Source organism: Hermetia illucens, chromosome 1 (assembly GCF_905115235.1).
Source record: "Hermetia illucens chromosome 1, iHerIll2.2.curated.20191125, whole genome shotgun sequence".
In the NCBI taxonomy this organism is placed as follows: domain Eukaryota; kingdom Metazoa; phylum Arthropoda; class Insecta; order Diptera; family Stratiomyidae; genus Hermetia; species Hermetia illucens.
In genome coordinates, this window is record NC_051849.1 from 104,700,890 (window position 1) to 104,725,895 (window position 25,006).

General features: G+C 38.5%; 1 protein-coding gene and 1 non-coding gene across 2 annotated transcripts; both read right to left on the reverse strand.

Moving 5' to 3' along the window:
• Positions 1-382: 382 nt before the first annotated feature.
• On the reverse strand, positions 383-1,573 carry LOC119657630 (general odorant-binding protein 66-like). Its single transcript, XM_038064672.1, has 5 exons — positions 1,373-1,573; positions 1,207-1,257; positions 1,042-1,140; positions 826-985; positions 383-579 (listed from the first exon to the last, which is right to left on the reverse strand). Exons 1-5 carry the CDS (start codon positions 1,412-1,414, stop codon positions 383-385), a joined length of 549 nt encoding a protein of 182 aa, XP_037920600.1. The 5' UTR covers positions 1,415-1,573.
• A 19,096-nt stretch (positions 1,574-20,669) lies between these two features.
• Positions 20,670-20,789, reverse strand: LOC119647332. Its single transcript, XR_005248849.1, has one exon. It is a non-coding gene; the product is annotated as a U5 spliceosomal RNA (small nuclear RNA).
• Between the last annotated feature and the right edge of the window lie 4,217 nt (positions 20,790-25,006).

Consider the following 25,006-nt stretch of genomic DNA (forward strand, 5'->3'; position numbering starts at 1 on the left):
TTGTCGAGAAAATGCTGAAGTCGGAGGCAAACTGGTGCGCGATGAATTCCGGAATTAAAGGTATGCAGGCGGAACTTGGAAAAGCAAAGCGTGTAAGGAAAGCGCGAAGAGTGGGAGACTTGCTCGTTTAAAGCTTAGTGCTTCCCGCGGTGTAATGCTTTTCGGTGTTTCCTTAATCCTTAAAAAGAACAGACAGATGGCCAAAAGACAAACTTGTGATACTTTATGGTCACTCACTCTCTGTTCAAATTAATATCACAAGTGACACTACTTTCGAAAAATAGTAAGCCTTTAATTTCATTTTATCTATTAAGGATATCTCCTATTCTGAAAAGAATTGACTTTGATTTAAGTGGATAGCCAATAAGTTTCATTGTTGAAATTAGAATTTAAACAAAGGATGTTTACAACTCTTGAAAAAATTGCGAACGTCATTACAAGCCGCAGAATCCTCCCACTGTTCTTTTGGGCAGTTTAAAAATGAATCCACAAGAGTACATTGAGCTATTAAAGCAGGTATTGGATCACACATATCCTCGGGCAAATAGACTTCAATTGGAGTGTCCATATTTTCTGTGACTGAAAATTGGAAATAAGTTGATAAGAGATTAGATTTTTGTCTGCTATTTGTAGTCTAACCTAAAAGACAAGGGGGTAACTTCCTCCAAATTACAATTTTTAGTTTTAAATGGTAATTATATATGTATATTTCGGGAGCAACTTACCCACTTATCAGTACAAAGCTACTAGCGTAGCTTTATACTGACGTCTATCAATAAGTTGATTTTTCCTTTGGTTCTTAAGACAAAATTTCCGAAAATTTACCGAATTTAGAGCACCTCTCCAGGCCATCACCCAATATTGGAATAAACAGAGCTGTATTCGTTTGGTTGAAAATGGTTTGAACATTCTCCTTAACCTTGTCCAATATAAATTCATTGCTGGTCATAACGCCACTTCGCCTGAAAATACACTCGGCAAGACACTAGCATGGATGAAATTGTATCTTCTCAAATACTTGGTTTCCTGCGGATTCCTTACCAATGAGATGGGAGAAAGATTGGTTGATTGTATGATCTCGATACATTTTGGCCCAAAACCACTCAATAAAATCTGATGATGGCAGCAATCGAAAATCAACTAAGGCATGAAAATAAATTATGAAACTTTACAATTATTGACTACCAAAAACATGAGTACATTTACCGAATGGCGAGGGATTTGAGAACAAACCTCGGGGTTTGCAGCGATTGTTTTCTATTAACGAATGAAATGTGACTATGAGCATACATTCGGTATGTAATATTTAACTATTATAATTTCCAGTTCACACTATCAACACGACATTTCGACATGATTTATTGACACTTACAATAAAACCAAAAACTGCAATTGTTACGAATAAAATTAACATTACGGATCTGATACGCCCATATGGGTGTCAACGATAATTTCCCCCAAAAGTTGGTACTCGGCGAGTTTTATATGTGATCCTCGTGTTATTGTAGGTTTATATATGTTATGGACCACCAACGTGTGCATTGAATTTCACGTAGCCTGGCTTTTTCACAATTTCCGGCGGATATATATTCACGGGGACAGGAGTGCCCGTTTCTCGCTTCATTATTATAATCAGAATAATTTTGAATATACAAATGTTTCAAACGCAATCAAATATCACATCTGACTATTAAAGTTATTTTAATCGTTTAAAACAAGTTATTGTGATGGTTTCATGGTCAACTTTTTGCAATTTTATTTTCATTCAACAAAAAGCAAAAAAGTGTAGGTAAACATATTAACTTCAGTGTTAAAGTTCTGGAACTGACTATATGGTATATTAATATGAAATTTATGATACTATAGATCTTGAGCAAACCATATGCTTAAATATTATTTATATATATATATGGTTGCCATTTACCCCATAGTGAGGAATTGCGCGTCAACGAATCGATGTGCCATCGTTCGGGGTTACCTGAAATGTCCCTCAGCTCTCCTTACCATTTCCTGAGACGCCAGCACTCCTTCTTTACAGCTCTGTGCCCCTGGGACGACCCACCTATCGGCCATCTTAGGAGAGTGGATTCCACTGCATGGCGTAGCCAGCAATACAATTGTTCTCTTTGGCGGTGTATTGATAGTCGAAATAATTTCTCTTCTGCTTGGAGGAATTGCTGCCCAGAGGAAATCTGATCTTTGGTTGATTCGCTTAGAGTGAAACTTCTTCGCTATGGACCGATTTTGTTCTGGGAGTATGAAGAATATTTTATTATAATTTATAATTGCTACATTGTTCTTTTGATGTCCCGCTTTGTATATTTATTTGCCTTCATAATCAGATCGATTCTTATTCCATCGGCGCCTGCGGACTTATCGAGTCGATGAACTGCACGGACAACTTCTTCTAAACTTTTTGGGGCTGCACCGATCGTAGACAAATTGCAAGAGAGGTGCCTTCGATGGTATCGTCACCTACTTCACGCTAATAAAAAGAATGGTCTGAACATCAAAGTATATGGGAAAAGGCCGGCCGAAGCAAAAATTATCAGTTACGATATCGAAAATGTTGTCGGAAGTGTTCTACAAAAAGCAAGGGTTGTCTGAAAAATATCCAAAAGGGGAGTGCGAGCGTCTCGTGAAGTTCTGGAAGGAGTAGAAGCGCATTTCGGCAAACCGTGAACGATGGTGTGTAGGTAAACATATTTTTCTAGCTATGCCCACATTTTTTCGGTCCGTTCAAATATTGCTTGGTATCTTTTCTGTGTCCAGAAAGCTGAGTGGTTAGAGCACAAGGCTGTCGTACGGAAGGTCACGGTTCAAATCTTATATATACTTGAGTTAAATCAGGATAATAATCTCGGGCGACCGCAATGCTGGCCACATTGCCTTCTATAGGGTACTGAAATCCTGTAGTGTACCGTTACGGTCTTGAATGACACACTTCAAGGCCCTGATCCAATATGGATTGTTGCGCCAACGATTATTATTATTATGTCTTTTCTGTAAAATAGTAACTTCCTTTCGCATCTTCTTACCGCATTATTTTCTGTCGGAGGGTGCACCCATTCTCCCATTTTATGCGAGTTATAGGGTGATCCACTCGTCGGCCATCTTAAGATAGTGGGTTCCATTGCGTGGCATAACCTACAGAGAAGTTGCCGTCTTTTGTTAATGTGTGACCTATCCACTACCACTTTCTTCTTCTCATCAATACGTTCAGAAATACACATTTTTAACAGAAAAACAATTCTAATCATAGACTAAAACAAACACAGGCAAATGCACAGAAAATGATGAACAAAAGATAGAACACCAAACTTAACAAATCTCCTCCTCCAAGCCAATCTAACTCAAAGGAAATACTGAGAGTAGACTAATTACAGGACAGATTTAAAAGCTCGTTGTTGCTAATGTGGTTAGCTAAAAGGTGATGAGCCAAACGTCTAGTGTCCGGTTTTCTCGTAATAAGCGTTTCGTTGCTTAATCTCTAACGTGTGTGGCCTTCGATAAGCCGGTCTGCGCAGTCATGACGTTGGTGCGTGGATGAAACCTGTGCAGCCTATGGATGACCATAAGAAAAAGTTTTTCTCCATCTTCCCCAGATACTGTCTGCTGCCTTGAAAATCGAGAATAAAGTTCGCAACTATAGGCTTTGTACAACCTCTTCGACTAGGAGAAATTTCCAACGGTTTGAAAGTTATATTCCCCATTGCCATCATGTATTTCGTTTTGCCTTCATGAATATGCAACTCACCCAGCAATTTGTACATCTCGGGTTGTTCTTCCCATTGACCGATATCGTCAGTATAGGCATGGGGTTGGGCGGATTTGAATAGTTTCTCTTGCATTTACATCAACATCAGGATGGCAGGATGAGCATCGGTATGCAGCATTTTTCCGTTCCGTTGCTAATTACAATCATCATCGAATCAGTCTTTCCAACTGTTACTGTTGGCAATGCTTCATCACTAGGACATCTGGAAGTTTCGTAACACATCGGTCATATGTTAAGATGGGGTATCGGCTAGCTGCTTAGCAGCTTTCGATCGGGAGCCTTTCGTTTAGAAAGAAAACATAGCGATCACCAAATGGAATTTAAGATGCTAACATATTTACGGCCAGAGCTGTTGATACTAATTCAACAGCGGATCTATAGTGCCCTTTAACCGTCCATTGGGTAGTTTCATTTTCAAACCTTCAATACTCAGTGATGACCTTGAGCCAAGGCAGCGCGAAGTGAAGAATAATAATAATCGTTGGTGCAGCAACCCATATTGGATCGGGGCCTTCAAGTATGTTAGAGCTCTTCATTCAAGACCGTAACGGTACACTACAGTACAATGTAGGAGGCAGTGTGGTCAGCATTGCGCTCGCCCGAGATTATTACCCTGATTTGACCCAGGTACTCATTCACAGCTGAGTCGGCGACTGGTATCCGACATCCAGTCACGATAACAACTCTCTTCGCCACCAATGAGATTTGAACTGCGACCTTCCGATACTACAGCTAGCATTCAAGACGGGTGCTTTAAAAGTATCATTTTCTTTATTCACTCACTGGGAAAGATCTAAAATCTTAAGAATTTATTAATGAGTGGAAGTAGGAGCTCTGCTGTGGCAAAGATAATTTGATCCATGTCTGTAGGAGCAGCTCGTAGTCTCATGTTGCGATAGCTTACTAAATCCTTCACAAGAAGTGGAACGTAACCGGATATTATAGGATTCATCAAGTGTTGATCGAACGCCACCACCTCTCAGCCTTGATGAATGTCAGAACATATATACACTCGGATCACTTCTCGTTGGCATGTTGCTCCGAGCTCGAACAAAAACACCGCCCAGATCCCCCTCTGACAATCAGGTAAGAGTTAATACTGAAGTCGTTCACAGCACAGCCCCCCGCAACACCTATAAGAGGGAAATGGGTGTCGCAATTGCCGCAGTCAATAAAGATCCTGGAGATGAAGCATCAACAAATGATCTTCACAATCACTTGACGAGGGTTATAGTAGAAGCGGCTATAATATACTTGGCATCAGCCGCAAAAGGAGTGAGAACGGCTGGTTCAACGATGAATGTAAGCTAGTAATGGAACGAAAGAATGCTGCATGCCGAGTGATGCGGCATTTTTAAAGAACGCGGGCACGCGCGGAGACTTATCACGAAATGCGGCGAGCAAAGAAACGATTTCACACATGGGAAAAAAGAAGCCTAGGAAAACCAACAGGTCTATGAACTTGAAACAGGCGCGGAAGTTTTACCAACAAGTCAGCAAGATGAAGCCTTACACACCTCGATGCTTATCCTGCCGAAACAGACAGACAGACGGAAATCTGATCTTCAACAGAATGGGCATATTGGAGCGATGGGTTGAGCACTTTGATGAACTGCTCTACAACCAGAACATCGGCGAGTAGGAGGTGCCGCGAACTGAAGACTACGGACTTAGGGGAGATAGGGCTAAAAATGTGTGCCCAGAAAGTGAAACAGGACTCGCTCTCAGAACCTATCCTCCCGAAAAATCTGAAATCATAGTGATGCATCTATATGAAATCTAGGCATCAAAATATATCCCGTTCCGATAACTCCACAAATAAAATAAATAATAGAATATTACCATGTTTTATAAATTTACCGGAAAACCCTCGTAAGTTCATCCAAGAAATATAAAATTTGGCAGCAGAATAGGAGATGATAGAGGACATAATTCTGAAAAGTTGGTCAGGCAAATTTCTTGCACCCTAAGACGTGTATGATGTCATCATCATATAAATTGAACTTTTATGAATGGCGGGGTTCATGGGGACGTTTTAGTTTTCCTTTTTTGGCTTTTTTTTTAGTTATTTGCATATCAGTGTCAAATGCTCGAGGGAGACATAAGCGGGTAGTAACTAATACAATAGACATGTATGTTTCTGGTTACCAGTGGTTTTTAATTTACCTACGTGCTTTTGTGAACGGAGTAAAGTGGAAATGCGCGAATATGCGTTAGATCAATTTATGAGTGCGGTAATAGAGTTTGTTTGTTAATAATTAATATATTATTTTGTATTCTTATATTCAGAAGAAGTGGATTGCCATCGTTCGATGAAATGCGGTTTCTTTGCGGTCAGGTTTATATTGCTGCGAAAATCATTTCAATGTGCTTTTAATAAGCAATCTTAATTAATAATATATGGCTGAATTCTAGAATTAGAATTTAGAATTTTGTTTATTCATTTTTCATGTTTTAGTTGAAAGAAGATCAACATCAGATTTTATACAGTTCTTATTAGATCCCACTTCTAATACCGGCTCATCCTGAGAAAATTCGACCTGCAACTGCGAAATTGTAAAGAAAGTAGAAGATAAAAGAGCCTAATTCAAATTAAGTTACAAGGGAAGAGAACCCATAAAGTACAAAAAAGTTATCGAAGATTGCGTTGTTCAGACGGTAGAAGTACTTTGATGAAGTAATGTTTCAGGACGATTCGGCTCCGTGTCATAGACCTCGTACTGTAAATAAACGAAGTTTTTCCCGTGTAAAATTTTTTATCTGTTTTACCCTCAATATGGTTTTTATTCACAGTTAACATCTTGGAAAGAGTAGCTTGACATACAGTCGCTGTCATGGCCAGGAAACAGTTTAGATTTGAACCCCATAGAGAACTTATGGGTGTTCATGAAGCGGCAACTTGAACAAAGATCGTTCAGGAACAAAGCAAATTTAGGAAAAGCTTTAGAAAAGATGATTGGGCGAAAGGCGGTCATACGATATATAAAAAAACAAATAAAACAAAAAAAAGCGAAAATTATTTTCTTCTAATTTCATTTATCTATTTTCATTAAAAAAAAGTCGTTTAACAAATTGTTTGTTTATATGTTTATTTTCGGCGTTTTTTTTGTACTCTAATAGTAGTCAACGGACATATCTTTTCCCTCAAAAATTCAACTTTCCTTTCCACCAGATTCTTTCTTCTGCTGGTGTAAATAATAAGAACTTCATCACATGAAGCAGAATTTTATTCTCCAGCTTCGTGATAAACCCGAAAAACCCCTTTTGAACTTGGATTTTCTTTCACAATCGCAGTGCGCATTTTTTTTGCCGGGTACTGTATATTATATATTATGGAAATCCAGTAGAGATTAATTGACAATTGATGTTGTATTCTAATTTAACAATATTTACATCCTTATTTTAGCCGCACGTTATGGCTAACACTGTAGGATTCCCCCGACTATATTGGCGATGGGAAATGGCGAAGGTGGTAGTCTCCACTTCTTGTGCAGGTATTAGAATGGATAACTTAAAATGACTCTTTGCAGGCAGATTCTTTTTCAAGAGGCAACAGTGGCTTCACTTATGCCAAGAATTTATAAAGAGCACGTATATATACAAAAGCCAGCTCTAGTTTTTTTTGTATTTTTTTGATATTTTTTTATTTTCTCAATATCCTTCTCTATACAGTCCATCTTTATTTTCCCATTTGCTTTATTTAGGTTGTACTTTTTGTTAGCTTTATTAGATCCCATCGGTTAGTGCCAAGAGCGAAAGAACGACTGCAGCATTTGAAATATGATCGAGGTAGATATAATTGGTTTCAAAGGTGATATTGTAGAAAGATCCGATCTTCGTTGCAAGAGGCACAATCCATAGATTTAAGTACTTGCTGGGTTATACATATCCCCAATTGAAGGAAATCGCCTTTTCATGCAATGAAGATGCGTGAAGCGGGGTTGTACCCAAAGACATTGTTTGCGACCAAGGATCCAATTTTGTCGCCTTAGCAAAGCTCTTTTGCATTTCCCCCAACCATATGTCCTTCACTGTTGGAGCCTCGAAAGAAGAGGTACTAAGATTCGATGAAGAAAAGGAAGCCCGTTGGGAACACCTCCTCGGGTTCGATAAGAAAGATAATAAACGCCGAAACTCACTCGACCTCATGTATATACTTAATTTGAAAACAAATGAAGATCAAGCAAGGATTTAGACGAGAGCCTGTTGTAACGAAATATCTGCCATTAGAGCATTAGACAGCAGAATTTTTGGAGGACTTCGATGCACTATTCGGCATCTGCAATTCCTAGAAACTATTTGACTCTAAAAAATTAAGACGAGCCTATAGAGCAATAAGTGCGCAAAGATCATTTGAATCAGTTAAAAGCATTTCTAGAAAGTATCAACATTTTAGAGAACAACTTGAGGGACGTTCGAACAAAAGTCGAATGTATTAAAAAATGGCTTATATCAATATATATCATTGAACGAGTATTCACAACTTTGCATGAAATGAAGAATTTTAACTTCTGTTCCTGAAATGAATATAAACGAAAGGAATGTTTCTTACTATATGAGAGGATATATTTGCAGACGTTTCCTAGAAAGCCACAATTCGAAAAACACCAGGCAACGATTTAGCAGGAACTATATACAGTTTCGGCAATGTGAAGGATGCAGCTCATATATTGCTCCATAAGACTTCATGAAAAACGTGTTGAAACTAGAAGAGGAGATTTTCAAAAACTTCGATATGAGAAGAGTGCTGTACGCATTGTTGATAGCAACATTGGAGGAAGTAACCGAGAGCTGCGAAAACCAAGACAGAAATCTTCTTTTAAGAATATTTGTGGCAGTTAGGGTGAACAATATTTTAAAATTCTTTAATAGCGGCCTACGATACGGCACTGGATCACATGTTTTATGGGTAGGTTTTCACTATCAAACGTGTAAGGAATGGACGCGTAAAATTAGGAAATTGTTGTAATTTAATTTTTTCGGTGTTTTTTTTTTGGAAGTTTTCCTTTCCATATTAGGATAATTGTAAGTTAGGACGACTCTAACGTTGGCGATTGTATAGCCTAATCTTTCTACATTTTTTTCAGGAATTTCCTTCTTGGCATTAAGGTTATTTGTACTAGTCAGAAATTTATGGTTGGTTTGATTATTTGGTGGACGATAGGATCTTTGAATTATTTTCCACAACATTAAAGCCTTCAGCACCATCTTTCGTGAACGTCTTTACTTAACTTTTTAGTGTTTATTTTCTGGACTCCTTTGGAAAACCACTTGTGTGTGTACAGACGTGATGATTTCCAACAAGTAGGGTATTAAGGAAAAACTTTTAAAAAGGTGCACATTACCTTCAGATGTCAAATCAAGAAAAACATATACTGTCGTCAGTGCGACTAATTGGAATTTAACATCGTTAAAAGATTAGGGGCAAATAACAGCCACTATGAAACCGAGTGCTGACTGGAGGAATTGAAAAATAATAATAGATAGATAAACAAAAGACTGCCATTTAGAAATAATATTTGATTACAAATTATTGGGAAGGGGTAAGGGTGGCACTGTAAAAGAGAACTAAGTGCATTCAAAACCACTAGTCCTCAATCTCCTTGCCTCGCCTTCATGTGGTGGTGCTGTACGCTGAACAGGTAAGGTGAGTTTAAAATTTCTATAAACTGAAAACCCTGCCTTAAATCTTTATCTAATTATATTCTGCATGTCAGTTATAAATCCGCTGACTAATCTTAAATTGCCATTGCTGGCAATGAACACTTTATTGGCTAAAGATGGAGACGTTATTTATGAAAATTGTTTTCATTTTGCTGACCATGATTTTTGTGATAGTAGCTGAGTAGATTAACAATTGCAGATTTTGAATTCCTCATGCTTATCTTTTATTATAGTTTGTATTAGTGTATGAAAAAATAGTAATAACCGCTATACAGTACTCTTGCCATTTTTTTCTTACGAAAACTTTAAAGTAAACGGATTTTTATATTGCGAACCATAATTATGCATATCTACTATAATTTCAGCCATAACATACTCACTTTACCGCAAGAAACACTTGTTATATACAAACTTAGCCCAGACAAACTACTATTAATTATGTAAATTTTTCCAAATAAAATTCAAGCTTGGAGCACCTCTAAAAACTCACTTTTCGTTGTATTACTTTTTTTACTTCTTCTTTACAATGAAGTAAACAATGAAATATACACTTTAAATTTTCAACGTTTTGAACGAAATTCTGTGGTGCACTATTTTTTTATGAATCAAACATTGGCGTCGCCTGCGTTAAATAGAATTTCCTCGAGGCTACGCAAAGAGAATAAATGCTTTTTTCATTCAGCAATCTGATGGAAGCAATGACATAATTTTTCGTTCAATCAAATATTTCTGTCATGTTCTATTCATCTCTCCCTTACAAATAGGATTTGATGATGATTATGCCTTGTCCCTGTTTAGGGTATATGATGTGTACAGATAAGTTTCCCCAATGCATTCGCAAGTCTATACCTTTGAGTTTTGATTATACCTATTAGCTATGCTGCGCATGGTTTTAAATATTTGAATCAACTGCATTACATTCTTCTTTAGCCTTTGTCTCGTTCAAAAGTGGGGTCGTTTCGTCGTGATCGGTTGTGCCAAGGCCTGATCTGGATGCAGTCACCAGGCTTTCAAATCACCTTTGTTTCGGCCAGCCAGACTGACAAATTTGATTTATTAATTTTAATATTTATCAATCCATCAATCATTGCTATAAACCATCAGTTTGCCACAATTTTGCCATTCTGGCTGACGCTAAACTGATGAAATACTGATCGTCTTGGATACACAAGAGAATCAATATTCTAAACAAATATAAATTTTACCCAATTTCATATATTTCATAAAATATTCAACTTATCCCAATACCCAGTAAATCTTATTCCACATTCTAATTATATTTCCCTTACATTTTTATCCTGCTTATCTTATTCGATATCCGGACATGAAAATTTTGCCTACTTCTCACGTTCAGAAACTCCTTTAAAATAAATATCTTCTAAATATTATATTTGGAAATGTGTACCTTTTATAATTTTTGATGTTTAGTCAAATTCTCCTTTTTGGCTCTCAAGATATATATAATATAAGTGGTAAGAAATATACAAAGCGAGTGGAGTCGAGTCCGTCAAATTCAGCAGGATAATTTTTAATAAATTGTTTTGCATGAAAGAAGGAACAATATCTTTTACTTTAAAATACATACTCAGAAGAATGTGACGGCACAACGGGGGCAAGGACCACCGACTGGATTGCCGGCGGTGAGAACGCCTTCGTCGACGCGCTGAACTGCCGCCGATACATCTGGCAATTTGGCACGAGGCCGACGCGTTACACTTTCTCCTTCTTTTTCCCACCGCCGCAGGGTACAGTTGTTTTTCGTCTGTATTGACTGTTCAGCAGCCGGTGATTGAATGAAAAATGATTCGGCCAACCGGCTTAGGAAGTGAGCGAGATTTTAGGGGCATCTTTATTGCTAATGAAAACTTTTGATGTATGCTCACGCACTGAAGTCGAGGAAGCAATTAAACGAATGAACAGGGCCTGACCTCTGGAAAGCGAAGAGCTGGGAGTCAATACTGAAGTCTTCAATCTGATATTAAGCAGAACACCATCTGACTGGTAAGAAAGCGCTACAGTTCCAATATGGAGGAAGAAAAGTAGTCGAGTAGAGTGTTCAAATTACTGTCCGATTTTTGAAAGCTTTTTATAAGCGTATTTGCGATATCGTTAAAATAACCGTGAATCAAGCCCGGTTGTTAAGAACTGCCGAACTACTGACGCAATATGCGACGCCCGGTTATTCATGGAGCAACATCGTGAGAACTCATCTGTTATGCTCTACGACAACAGCTGAAGCGCTGGATTAAACTATTCTACCACAATCTGTAAAGTTCGAAGTGTGGCGGGTGTATCAAAACTGCTTCGTGTCTCTGTCAGCGTTCATCAATGAAGCGTCCTCTCACCACACCTCCTTATTCTTCTTATGGACATTGTTACACGGAACATCCCCCCTATCGTCTCATAACAAAGGTGGCCTCGAACAACTTATCCAAAAATAGAATGATCGCCTCATGCAACACGATCTCAGATTGAATCTGAATATGTCAGCGGCAGTAACCTGCCCAGAAAAGAGCGATTCAAATATTTCGCGTCGACGTTGTCACCCAATGGAGAACTGCGTTATGAAATTGCTTCACGCATTAGCGCAATCTACAACTGGTGTTCTTTTTGATCAATGTCCACCCTGTCGCCCTCTATGTTGATTGTTGGTCGACTATAAAAGATAATGAACCGCGTCTCGTCTGTTACGTTGGACTAGTGGTTAAGCACGCCTTGATCACATCCGAAATGAGGATATCCGCCATCAATATGAAGTTGCACCGATCGCGGAAATATGGCGAGAGACTCGTCGTCGATGGTATGGTCACGTAATTCGCGCTAATGAGAATTCATTTGTCAAGATTGGTCTGAACATCGCAGTCGATGATAAGCGACTAAAAGGCCGGCCAAAACAACGGTGTCTTGATACACTGGATGGTGATTTGAAAGCCCCGGAACCGATCACAACGGGTCGACCCCGCTTATGGTAAAGGCTAAAGAAAAAGACGTGGCAATATATTTATGTAGTTCAGTAATTAAAGACCAACCAAACCAGAAAATATTGATTTGACAATTTAAAACTAATCTTTCTTTTTACAAGTGTAGAGATTTACGTCTAGACTTGTGATTGGCGCAAGCGGGATCGCATCGATAAGCACTCAGTTTTTGTTGCAGTCTAGTCAAAATTCCTTAGCGAATTCTGAGGCTAGGACTTGGCAAAAACATTGAAGTACAGGCGTAGACTAAACTTACTAATCAATCTCTTCAATCAGCGGAATTTGGAATATCAAATTCCTTAAATAATAGGCTTTTCAAACATTATGAAGTTTATATCAACTTGATCGGCATTGGATGGAAATCAGAATGATCTTCATATTTTGATACAAGATGTCTACTCAATATCACTTCACGTCGAACGCAAACAGCGAAATACTTTTCCAACAATTGTTAACCAAAATCAGTGCACGGGCTCGTGCAACCGTGAATTATCACAATGTTTCAATGTGGGAAGAAATAGGGAATACTTTACTACAACTTTTCCACAAGTAGGATCCCGAAATTCAATTGATTTGGAAGGTGCAAGCTGCCAGGTTTACAACAAGAATCAACTTCTACAATTATATATATTTTTAAATAAACTTAATAATGAAATAAGGTATTATTATTATTATTCTGTTAAGGGAAAGTCGCACCGCGTCCTTGAAGAATTATTGTGCCCCTTTTACTGGTTATAGTGTAGCTATTGATCATAGTATCGTGCATAGTAGTGCAATCGTGCAAACGAGAAATCACTGGCCAAGATTGGTCTGAACATAGAGGTCGATGGTAAACGACCAAAAGGCAGACCTAAACAACGGTGGCTTGATACGTTCGATGGGGATTTGAAAGCCTCGAGATTGCACCCAGATTAGGCATTCGATAGAGCCAAATGGCGAAGCCGATCACGACGAGCCGACCCCGCTTGTGAACGGGACAAAGGCTGAAGAAAAAAGATTGATCATAGTATCTCAAGCAGGCCTGTAACTGTTAGGAACTTTAGTATGTTCCCTACTTCCAGATCTTTCAGCTTTGTATCTGGTATTAAGTGTTCTCCCAGATGTCTCGACCTACTTTGTACAAGTGCCGGACACTGTCCCAGGACGTGAATAGAGATTGCGTCCTCCTCCTCACAAAACCAGCAGGCAGTGTCCGTCGATATCCCTAGCTTCCCTGGGTGATAGTTCAGCCGACAATGACCAGTGAGAATTCCCACTATGATTCGGAGGTTCCTTTTGGTGAAGTTTAAGCAATCCTTTGTGCGCATGGATTCGTATCCCCCAATAAGCACCTTGGACTGCTCCATCCCTGGTAGGCCCGCCCAATATAATTCCCTCAATCGTTTCTCTTTATATCTTAGATTCATAGCCATGAAACCATTCCCGATTCCACAGAATGGTTCTGGCCCGTGTAAAGGCGTCCCTGCGCCCTTCTTGGCTAGTTCGTCCGCTGCCTCGTTGCCTTCCAACCCAACATGGCCTGGAACCCAAAGTATCCAGACCTTGTTGGACGAGCCGAGTGTATTCAGTCTCTCAAGGCATTCCCATACCAGTTTAGAGTTCACCTGGTTGGACCTAAGTGTCTTGATCGCTGCTTGGCTATTGGTGAGAATAGCTATGTTCTGCCCCCTATAGTTCCTTTGCAGATTAAAGGAGGCACATTTGTCTATGGCGTATATTTCCGCCTGGAATATGCTAGTGTACCTGCTCAAAGTATATTTTCCTTGGACCAATGACACCGGCACCCACTCCCTCTGCTGTGAGGGATCCGTCAGTGTATCAAGTAATCAGTTGCTGGTTTAAGCCGTATGTCGCAGCCACGCTCTCCTAGTTTGCCTTGTTACTCCAACGTGTTTCAAACTTGTTATCGAAGTGAAGCCTAGTTGTCATGTTATCCCTTGGTATCATTAATTCGGGATACCGCCTAGAAAGAATATCAATCTTCCTTCGATTTAGGCAGCTCCCCGCCTCACTTATACTACCGGCCATCCTGAATATTGATCTCCTTTCCTGCATCTGTATGTGCAGATGGAGAGGGGTTAATCCCAGAAGGACCTCCAGGGATGCTGTTGAGCATGTCCTCATTGCCCCACTGATACACATGCAAGCAAGCCTTTGGAGCTTATGTAATTCCTGGCTTGTGTGCTGAGTTGGGTTCTTTCTGCCCAGATTACCGCTCCATAGGTAATCATTGGCCTCATTATTGCAGTATATATCCAAAGTAGTATCTTCGGGCTGCAACCCCATTTTTTTCCTGCTATGGATCTGCAAGTCATCAGAGCCCTCGTGGCTTTCCAACATGTGTCTTCCAGAGTAATTTTTGGTCTCGCGCAATTCCCAAATATTTGACCTCTGTTTCTCGTTTCACCTCCATATCATGTAATGTTATGGCTCTCAGATGATCCAGCTTACCCCTCTAGTGAATGGTACTATGATAGTTTTGGCTAGATTGATCCGCAGTCCCACCTTCCTACACCAGGCACTAGTAACCCTTAGTCCAGTTTGGATTCTATCACATAGGGTATCATCATATTTGCCCATACGGACTAAAACTTCTATTTGCTTGCTTTGTAGCATTTTGCCCATCTAGAATGCCAGGGTGTTTCCCACTCCCTTGCAACTCAGGGCATTTTGTACCTTTATGTGCGATGTGTTGTCGAATGCTCGTTCAATATCCAAAAACGCACACAGTGCTATTTGTTTTGTTTCTATGGCATCCCGTAGTACATCTTTCAGTTGATACAGAGCAGTTTCCGTTGACCGTCCTGCCCGGTAAGCGTATTGGCAGTAATGTAGGGGATTGCGCTTTAGAAAGTTAGTTCTAATATAGTTGTCTATGACCTTCTCTACCGTTTTGAGTACGAACGATGTTGGGCAAATTAGTCTGAAAGATTTAGGGTGAAAAGGATCCTTTTTATCCGCTAAATAAGGTATAGTATAAATTTTAGTGAGAAAGAAAAGAAAATTAAAATTAATTTTAATGTGCGCTTAGTTAAAGATTTATTTGTGAACAAGTCTTCTGAACCATTACGCAATGTCGTTTGTGTGCAAAATCCTAACTATCCTAGCTCACGAAATTTTTGTGCAATGAAATTATATTAATTGCTCGATTGAAAAAAAGTCTCGTAGTAATCCAATAAATGTCAAGCTAATCTCTCAAATAATGGGATTAATAACTCTCAAAAGGGGCAAACTTCAAGTACTTATTGGACATCCAATTCAAATAATTTTCGTTTCTTAAATCGGCTTAATATGTCAGTAAGTGACATATCAATGAATTCTACCCGTTCAGAAGAATTATCATCAACGACGCAACAATAAGTATCCGATCTAGGCCTGCCTTAATAAGAAACTTCAGGATTCAGGTTTTGCGCCGAGGTCCACCAATTCGACATTCCTAAAAGCTGTCGGGCGTGCTGGCCTACGTCATCGCCCCATCTGAGACTCTCTTGTCTTCTTTTATACCATTGATATTGCCCTTATAGACTTATAATTATCGGACTTAATTTGAAGGCCGAGGATTTCAATGTAATGTTGGCTAAAAAATTGCCACTGAACAGCAGAAACTACTATCACTCGACTTATAACGCTGGGACCATTCTTGACAAGTTCTTATTGAAGGAACATTATTGCCGTAAGCTTTGAGCAATTGATAAATTTCGGTAGCTTTTTCTCTCGAGATGGAAAAGGAAAACCAAAGCTTTCCGCAAATGACGTTTTCTTGATAAAAGAATTGACATCTCAAAATAAAGCTGATAATACAGAAAAAATAATAGGATAAAATTCATTAAATATAAAATTATTTTACTTCAACAAAAAAAAAAATGGTCGAGGGAACGCGGAAATTAATTTCTGCATCTAAAATATACATTTCGAAGAATCCAATGAATTTTCGAAACAAGGAACAAAAAGCCTTCATGCCTGGAGCGAAACAGAAATCAAATAGATAATTGCAAATTATGAGCGTTATTCAAACCAGCAAGGGATTGAAAAAGTGTATTTAGATCCGAAATATTAATATTAAATATCTGTAAAATATGCAAGCAAGCCAACTCCTGAGAAAATTACCTGCCACATAGATATTTACTTTAAAGATGAAAACTCATCTTATATTTTAATTATTGATAAACTTTCAAGGTTTTTAGTTAGAACCAATTAAAAATCGGCAATAGAACATGGTTAATCAGCATCAGCGCATTCAACAAAATCAGAAAATAAAATGATCACTGATAATGAGGGCGCGCAACATATTCCATACCAGCTACGGATGTCAGCTCTGGATAAGACGGGAAATTGGTGTACGTTATAGAATTAGCCCAAAGAAGTTTGAGCGAACATTTTAGGAGTTGTCTTTTACATCAAAAACAGGAAGATGGAAACTTAATGAAACTTCATTTTGGTCATATTGAGCTGCTGTCTTATTTCAGGAAACTGCAACCCCTTTCAATTATTCTAGAACGGATAACAAGAAATTAATAAGGAAACAAATCGATCCGGAAGGCTTTATGTTCATTTTATGTGAGGTACTTTCTATGCACGGTTTTCCATTCGTACATAGCTAAAAATGGAAAATATTCCTTCTTTAATTACTAAACTTCAGATATACAAATATACATACATAACAAGTCGGGAAACCGGAAGCCGGGCGCTTCAGGTATGAAAGGTTTTGTTTACTTCTCCTGTGAGTATATTTGAGTGTAGAACTATCCCGTTTGTACGTAGCCCGTTAAGAATATGCATTTAGCATATCAGATTTAGTACTTCGGGCTGTAAATTTACACGGTAAAGACAACTTTGAGCTACTGTAGCTTTGTTATTAATAGTATGATTTTGATCAAACTTGGAGATAATATGCTTCATATTATATTTTATACTACTACCAATAACTCTGAGATAAGCTTAAGGGGGGTTTTACTCAATTTTCTCAAAAATACGGTAATATACTATTATTAACTTAATTTGAACAGGTATCGATATGGAGAGTATTTTGAGGTTTGGGCACCGTATAGAAGCAGCTTCATGATTTTTTCCAGATTTTTCGGTTTGGTAGTTTCTGAGAATGGGTCCGTTAAAGAAATCATCATTTTGCACTCCTCCCACTCCCTGCCTTTTTAATAAATCTCAAAACTAAGATCGGCTTCGAAAAGTACGAATCACTTGATACCCCCCATGACTATATTTGGTGAAATAAAATTTTACACCTCCTTTTACATGTATAGGGACCTCCCCTAAATCTCAACGTAGGAGGATATCACTCACTGCATGTCTGGGGGTCCATAGGTCCCACCTTCTCACCAAATTTCGTGTCAATCGGTATAGCCGTTTCTGAGAAAAGTGCCTGTGACAGACAGGCAGACATTGAACCGATTTTAATAAGGTTTTGTTTTACGAACAAAACTTTAAAAATGAATAAATATTGTGTGAACCCTAAATAAACAAACGTTGCTCATCCAAATTGATCTAACGCATCTTCACGCACTCCCACTTTACTCCTTGCACAAAAGCATATGTATGTATATGTACTTAAAGTAAATTGCACTGTACTAACGTGCATACATGTCTATTGGATATTATCCACAAACTGAATTAGCACATATATATACATACACATATCTGTCTCGAGTAATTTATACTAATATACAAATAACTAAAGAAAGCTAAACAAGTCGGGAAACCAGAAGCTGGACAACTTTGACCTATTATAACTTTGTTAGTAATAGTGCGATTTTCACCAAACTTGGCTCTATATCCAAGCCAACATTGCTTCCTGGTGCTTGGATGAACTTGAGGGGGTTTTGCAGCCAACTGTAGTAACATACTATTATTCAATTTATTTGAGTGGTTGGGTAGTACCTGAGAATTATCTCGTTAAAGAAATGATCACTTTCGACTCACTGCACTCCCCACCTTTCCAATAAATATCAAAACTAAGACCGGCTTCGGAAAGTACTGATCGAGACCTTTCATTTGATTATATTTGGTGAAAAAAAAATTACACTACCCTGTATGGCCACACCCCCTTAAATTTGACCTAGAATGATGTAACTTACGGTATGCGTGAGCGTTCACAGTTCCCACCTTTCCACCAAATTCAATCGCTGCAACCGCTTCCGAGAAAGATGCATGTGACAGAGAGACAGTAATAATAATAATAATAATCGTTGGCGCAACAATCCATATTGGATCAAGGCCTTGAAGTGTGTTATAGCACTTCATTCAAGACCGTAACGGTACACCACAGTACATTGTGGGAGGCAATGTGGTCAGCATTGCGGCGAGAGAGACAGTAACCGGTTTTAATAAGGTTTTGTTTTATACAATATCCTAAAAGAAAACTGAAATGTTGCTAAGTTAACTTTATATGACGATTTCGTCATGCACGTCTTATAGTGCAATAAATTTACGTGGAATTCAAAATTTGGACCTTCTTTAACTTTGTTAATGTAGTTCGATTTCGTTCATTCCCAAAGTTCCCATATTTGTCACAACGGACACAAATTAACTAAAAACTCGCCTCCATAGCGAACGATAAAACTTTATCGAAAGACGAAACTGAAAATTCACGCAAGGGATCAACACCGAACATCCATGTTCAACTCGATAACTACTTGAGGACATTGAACATCCGTTTGCAACTTGATAACGAACCTGAACATTTTGCCGAGTACTATATATTTAAGATTCAAGTTGAATAACATTCAGTTCGAGCAACAAGTCCAACAGAATCGGTCAAGTGTAGTCTCGTACGTAGTCTCTACAAGGTTGACATTCCCCAAAAAAATCACAACTTCCCACTTCGTGAATCATTTAATTCCACATTGGGGTACGGCTACATACGTGGCTTCCCACGTCAACACCCCTAAGCCAATCTTCGCTTACGACCCGACCAACGCCCCAGAGACAATGAAGCCCATGGTGTTTTACGTAGGCGCCTGTCGTGAGACTTAATCCTACGGTCCTCTTAAGACACGGATTGATTTTGTAACCACAATCAGACCCCCCTGAGAAAAGCAACAGCGGTACCAGTCTATACCAAGTGCATGGCTTAGCATTCATACTGGTGGATGCAAGAATTACCTAAATCTCCACCGAACTAAGGAGTACGGCACCCGTGTTGATACGCAACACCACGTCGAGGCCCGATGGTCTCTTCTCGCTTGAGCATAACCACAACCACCATGAAACTCCCACTAGGGGGGCCAACCGCAAATAATCGAGCTGTCCTCACATACAACAGGAGTTCACCCGAAGTATGTGAGTCCAGGGGCTTTCCCGGTTCCCATGGTACCAGTATACCCCTGGTAAGGGTTTCGTGACCAATTTGCCACTTCAGATGAGTCCCCATACAGACTCGGGTCTGATCGCCCTGATTAGGCCTTTGGAGCATTCGCCTACTGAATCACGGCCGGCAAACCAAAGTGATTACAGCGTCTCCCGGTGCCACCACTATGGAGGTTCTCCTCGACCACTTGGTTTTGGTTTGGCCGATAGGGTTGCCGCCCCATCTTCCTCGCCGCCACCTCTGAGCACCTGTCCCAGAGACAAGCGGATGCAACACTAATTAAAAAACTTACCTCGCATCCGCCAACTTAATTGGAAAGTCAGATCAGCATCTTTCCTCAGGAGTACGAATGGAGGATTTAGCCAGTCCTGTTACAACGGTGGAAGAGCGAAGTGCTCTGGTTGGAAAACCGCGTCTCGCGTAGAAATAACCCTTAAAACCAAGTCTAAATGTGTGAAATAAACGGAGTATCTTTACTTTAACAAATAAGTGAGTGAATAAAGACAGTGGGAATATTAAATGATTTAGTTTCATTTAATGCTCTATTGAACACGTCAATAGTTACGTCATCCTCATCCATCCGTCTAGACATGTCGGCATCATCAAAGAACGATGCCTAAATAAATACTCGCTAGCAAGTAAGTTAGTTTTATTGCACTAGACCTAAGTAAATACATAATTGTTAGGAAGTAAGAATAAGGAGAAGATGTGTATTTTATTGCTTGCATTGTGACCCTTTAAAAGGACATGTAACTGCAAGCAAAGTGTGCACTCTTATCCAAGATATTAAAGTGAAGAGTCACAGTTGAAATCATTCGTTTTGTAAAGGCGGATCACGGCCGGAAACTCGTGATCATAATCCAATGCGTCCATACTCTTGCTGGGCGGTTTATATTTCTACACAGTATTTTCTTTAGGGATAATTCATGACCCAGCTTTCGCCGGGTACAGCAAAAAATTAGTTTAGACTCATTAGAGTGCTCCTCTCCACGGAAATCTTTAGTAAAAGGCGAAAGATTTATTCGACACTGAAGAGAAGCCAGAGCATCTGCCTTCCGTTCCAACTCGCAGCATTATAAACGCTGTAAAACACGTATTGGGTATGAATTATATCGAGCATAAAATTCCCATAGAATTCAACGCGTATATTAGTTGAATGTAACTGTAATACTTCCATCTATGTACTAAATTTTCATATTCTCTTTGAAGCGATCAATCTAGTATAATTATGCTATCATAATTATCCAAATGGTATAATGCGAACAGTTTAAAAGAAATTATATATATCATGATGTTTTTGACACATCAAAATCTGTTAATTTTTTCATAAAAAACCAAATGTTTCGGTTGCTGCTAGGACAATATAGATGGCATTAGTGGTAATGTGGTTATTAAATAACGGCTTTATTTTGAAAGTAATTGGTCGTTGTGTGAGTTTTGAAGCTATTATTCAAATTAACCGTAATTAGAATACATTTTAATGTTTTCTATACTAAATATGTATGTCAAAGGAGTCACAAAAAGTAAATAAATGAACTATGCCTAACTTACCAAAGTAGCTTGGTTTAATTTACCGCGAACAGTGATTTATTATATCGTAAATTCTGATCCAAGTAAAGAAAAGAAAACAATAGACTCCCTGCGTTAGAAAATGACTACGCAGAAATAATAATTTCACCTGTCAAATTACCATATCCGTTAAAAAAACAATTCAGAACGCTCATTTGTTTATTATAATGGTTTACAAATTGAACTCTCACAAGGCGAAAAAGAAAACGCGATGACGTTTTAGTTTAGTGTTTGTTATTTGTTACTTTTCATGTTTCAGTTCAGTTTTTAACAGGAAAGTGGGAAATTGATGCTTAAATGGGCAAGCCTTCAAGTAACTTTACGTTTTGGCAGTAATGGTAACAAGCTATCTAGCAAATTCTTACATTTTTATCTGAAAGCCAATAAAACGTACGTCTCTGAAAAATTCGCAGCCCGCAAAAAAGGGTTTGCACTGAGCAGGATTCGAACCGTAGGCACGTTGAGTATTCTGCGACACATCTTCCCTTGCGACTTGATTTGAATTTGAACTATTGTTCAATGACACAAAATTCTAATGCATTTTTATGTTATCAATTAAGATTGGAGTTAAAATTTAAAAATGTTAACTCACATTGAAATGATCCTCATAATTTAAATTTGACTCCAAAGAAACTGAATTCCCTCGGACGACGGCGATCCACTTCTTCGGAAAATATTCTTTCGGAGCAGCCAAATAAGCTTTCTGCGGGGTTTAATGGAGTTATTTGTGCCGCAGGGCACGAAACAATATTCCATCGTCCTCCTTAGCATCCCCTGCGGGAATCTAATATTGACAGTTTCATATTTTTATGAGTAGCCAGTTACCGGGGTACTTAAATTTTTTTGCTCGAGTTATGACGTCACATTAAACCCCTTAACGCCTTCAGGCACAGCCAATGTTTCAAAATTATTGCTCATTGAAGCTGGAAGTTTTAATTATATTTGTGCTATAACAGTTTTACCAAACGGTTAAAAGAAATCTCAGTAAAAAGTGTCGTTGATAAATACGTACTTTAATTACACACGTCGTGGTCTCGGTTTGCTTGCCGGGACCACAGTATATCTAATAGGCAGTACCCACATTAAAATGACCCGACCTGCAAATGCACTGCGGAAGCCTATTCGTACACGTAATACGCGCTAAAGAAGGACAAAGCACAATCTTCGTCAAATTGTATTGGTAAGAGAGAGAGATGAAAAGAACATGTCAGCCATATTTGATTGAACGAAAAATTATGTGTCATGCTCTGTCAAATTCATATATTTCTGTATTTTGAAACGAAAAAAGAGAAATTTCTGAATGAAAAAAAAGCATTTGGATGGCATTTATCAAGCAAACTATAAGTGAAAGCTGCCAATGCGATCGTTTCATTCATGAAATGCGTGCCCCGCTAGAATTTCATTCCAAAAGTGTATGTTTCATTGTTTACTTCAAAAACAAACAATAAACAAAAGTAATACAACGGTTTAGTTTATCTGGGATAATTGCGCTTCTATTGAGAAATTAACGGAGATGGGATCAGTTTGTGCATAAAGCAACGTTTAAATGGCTGAAATTGTAGATGCAGATATGCATCATTTATATGTGTTCGCTATTCAAAGTTTCCTCTTTACTTGAAAGTGGTGGCGAGAAAAAAACTTCGTAAGAATAATAAGAGCGAGAGAATTAAATAAAGGTTATTATTATTTTTTTATACAATAATTTTAATTTCATGCACCAAGACAAATTAAAACAAGCAATAAGTACCAAGTTGGAGATTTGTAATTGTTAATCTATTCTGCTAGTATCAATAATATGATGTTAATAAAATAACAAAAAAAACTTTCATATATAACGTCTCTATCCGTCAACTTCTTTATAAAGTCTTCATTGCCGCAAATGAATGTAAACCCAATCGAAGACTGAATGAAAGTCAATTATGCTTTTACTATGATAACCAATATGCAGAATATAAATAGATGACAATTTAAGATAGATAGGTTGCAGTTTATAGAATTATTCTACCATTAATTTTCTATGCACTTCATTTCGTTCAAAATGAGAAACGGGCCAAACATTTTGACGATACTTACCCATCTGGTAATGCCATATAATTCGTTCGATGTGCTTTTGCTATCCTGGCGTTAATGCCGTGCTCACCCATATGAACAAAATTCTTAGCCTTACATTTCTCATTCCATTTACTACTATTTTCTCCATTTTACTTAAAATTACTAGTCTGTTCCCATTATATTAAAATCTGGCAAACAAATATGAATACTATAATATATTATTTCACCTAAAAAGTGGGGCTTCCAAAAATTTTTGCATCGCACTATATATCCATTTAACTGCACAATATATTTATTTAATAATTTACTATTGACCGAAGCGATCACGCTGAGCTTACAAATTGCTTGCTCAGTGACATGAGTGACTGTGTCCTTCGGGACAATCTTGTGCAAAAGCTAATTACGATTAACGACTAACAATTGAGACTAATTCATTCTTAAGTTAGTTGCAACGAACAATTGAAAATGCAATTGTTATTCCAAATGTGCAATTAATTTTTTGTTTTTATTCGTTATTCAAGCAATTTTAATTGACTAGTTGTTAGTTCAGGTAGTATTCGAAAAGCTAAGTAGTTAGACCGCAAGGCTGTCGTATGGAAGGTGGCGGTTCAAATCTCACTGGTGGCAGTGGGATTTGTATCGTGATTTGACGTCGGATACCAGTCGACTCAGCTGTGAATGAGTACCTGGGTCAAATCAGGGTAATAATCTCGGGCGACCGCAATGCTGATCACATTGCTTCCTACAGTGTACCGTTACGGTCTTGAATGAAGTGCTCTAAGACACTTTAAGGCCCTGATCCAATTGGATTGTTGCGCCTACTATAGTTGTTGCACGAAAATGAGTAATTGAAAAACCAGTAAGTTTTAGTCAAGAACCAACTTCACTGGCAGAACGACAAAATTTACGGCCTATGAAATTAAAAGTAGCAACCCTGACATTTTCTGTCAAAAACAACTCCATTCCGCCACCGTGTCATGTAAAGAAAAAATTAAAAAATGTCAGTGGCGGCAGCCTAGTTCGCGAAATGTCTAAAAATACCCCCGGCAACTCTGTTAAATTATTCCCCTACATCAGCTAATTCAAAATTAGACCCCTGATTACATATTAAGAGCTTCGTAGACCACGTGCTTCCCATCATACTTTGAAAAAACAGGTTCAGCTGTCTTCCAATAAGTCTGGCCGACAGACGGAAAGTTTTAGGAATTGCTTTGTTTTATATTTTCAACTTGCATAACCGTGGCCACAGTAGATGTACTACAGGCAGTACCCACACTAAAATAACCCGACTTGCGAATGTGCTGCAGAAGCTTATCTGTACACATCAGAGACGTTAAACAAGGAAAAGGCATAATCTTCGTCAAATCGTATTGGTAAGAGAGAGATCGGTGAGCTTTTACTATTCTGGTGCTACTGCCGTGCTCACTCATACAGCAAAAAGCTGTTCCACGTATTCACTTATACATAAGCAAAAATTTGACGATCCCACCAATACTATCTTACTATCCCGGTGATCAGACTTGTAATAAGTTTCTTCGAAGATAGGCGTAAGATACGTCAGCGTACGAAATGAACATTTCGATCTCCTACCGCTCACTTTCGTAGTACCGCAGGGGCCCCTTTTGAGGACCTACATTTTAAAAC

What these genes read in the sequence shown, in the direction of transcription:
- LOC119657630 (XM_038064672.1), bottom strand. Translation starts at nt 1,414, where the DNA reads ATGTTAATTTTATTCGTAACAATTGCAGTTTTTGGTTTTATT. An exon ending in ATCTTTCTCCCATCTCATTG is followed by an intron (nt 986 to 1,041) that starts GTAAGGAATCCG and finishes CATCCATGCTAG; the next exon opens with TGTCTTGCCGAGTGTATTTT. An exon ending in GGAGAGGTGCTCTAAATTCG is followed by an intron (nt 580 to 825) that starts GTAAATTTTCGG and finishes TCCAATTTTCAG; the next exon opens with TCACAGAAAATATGGACACT.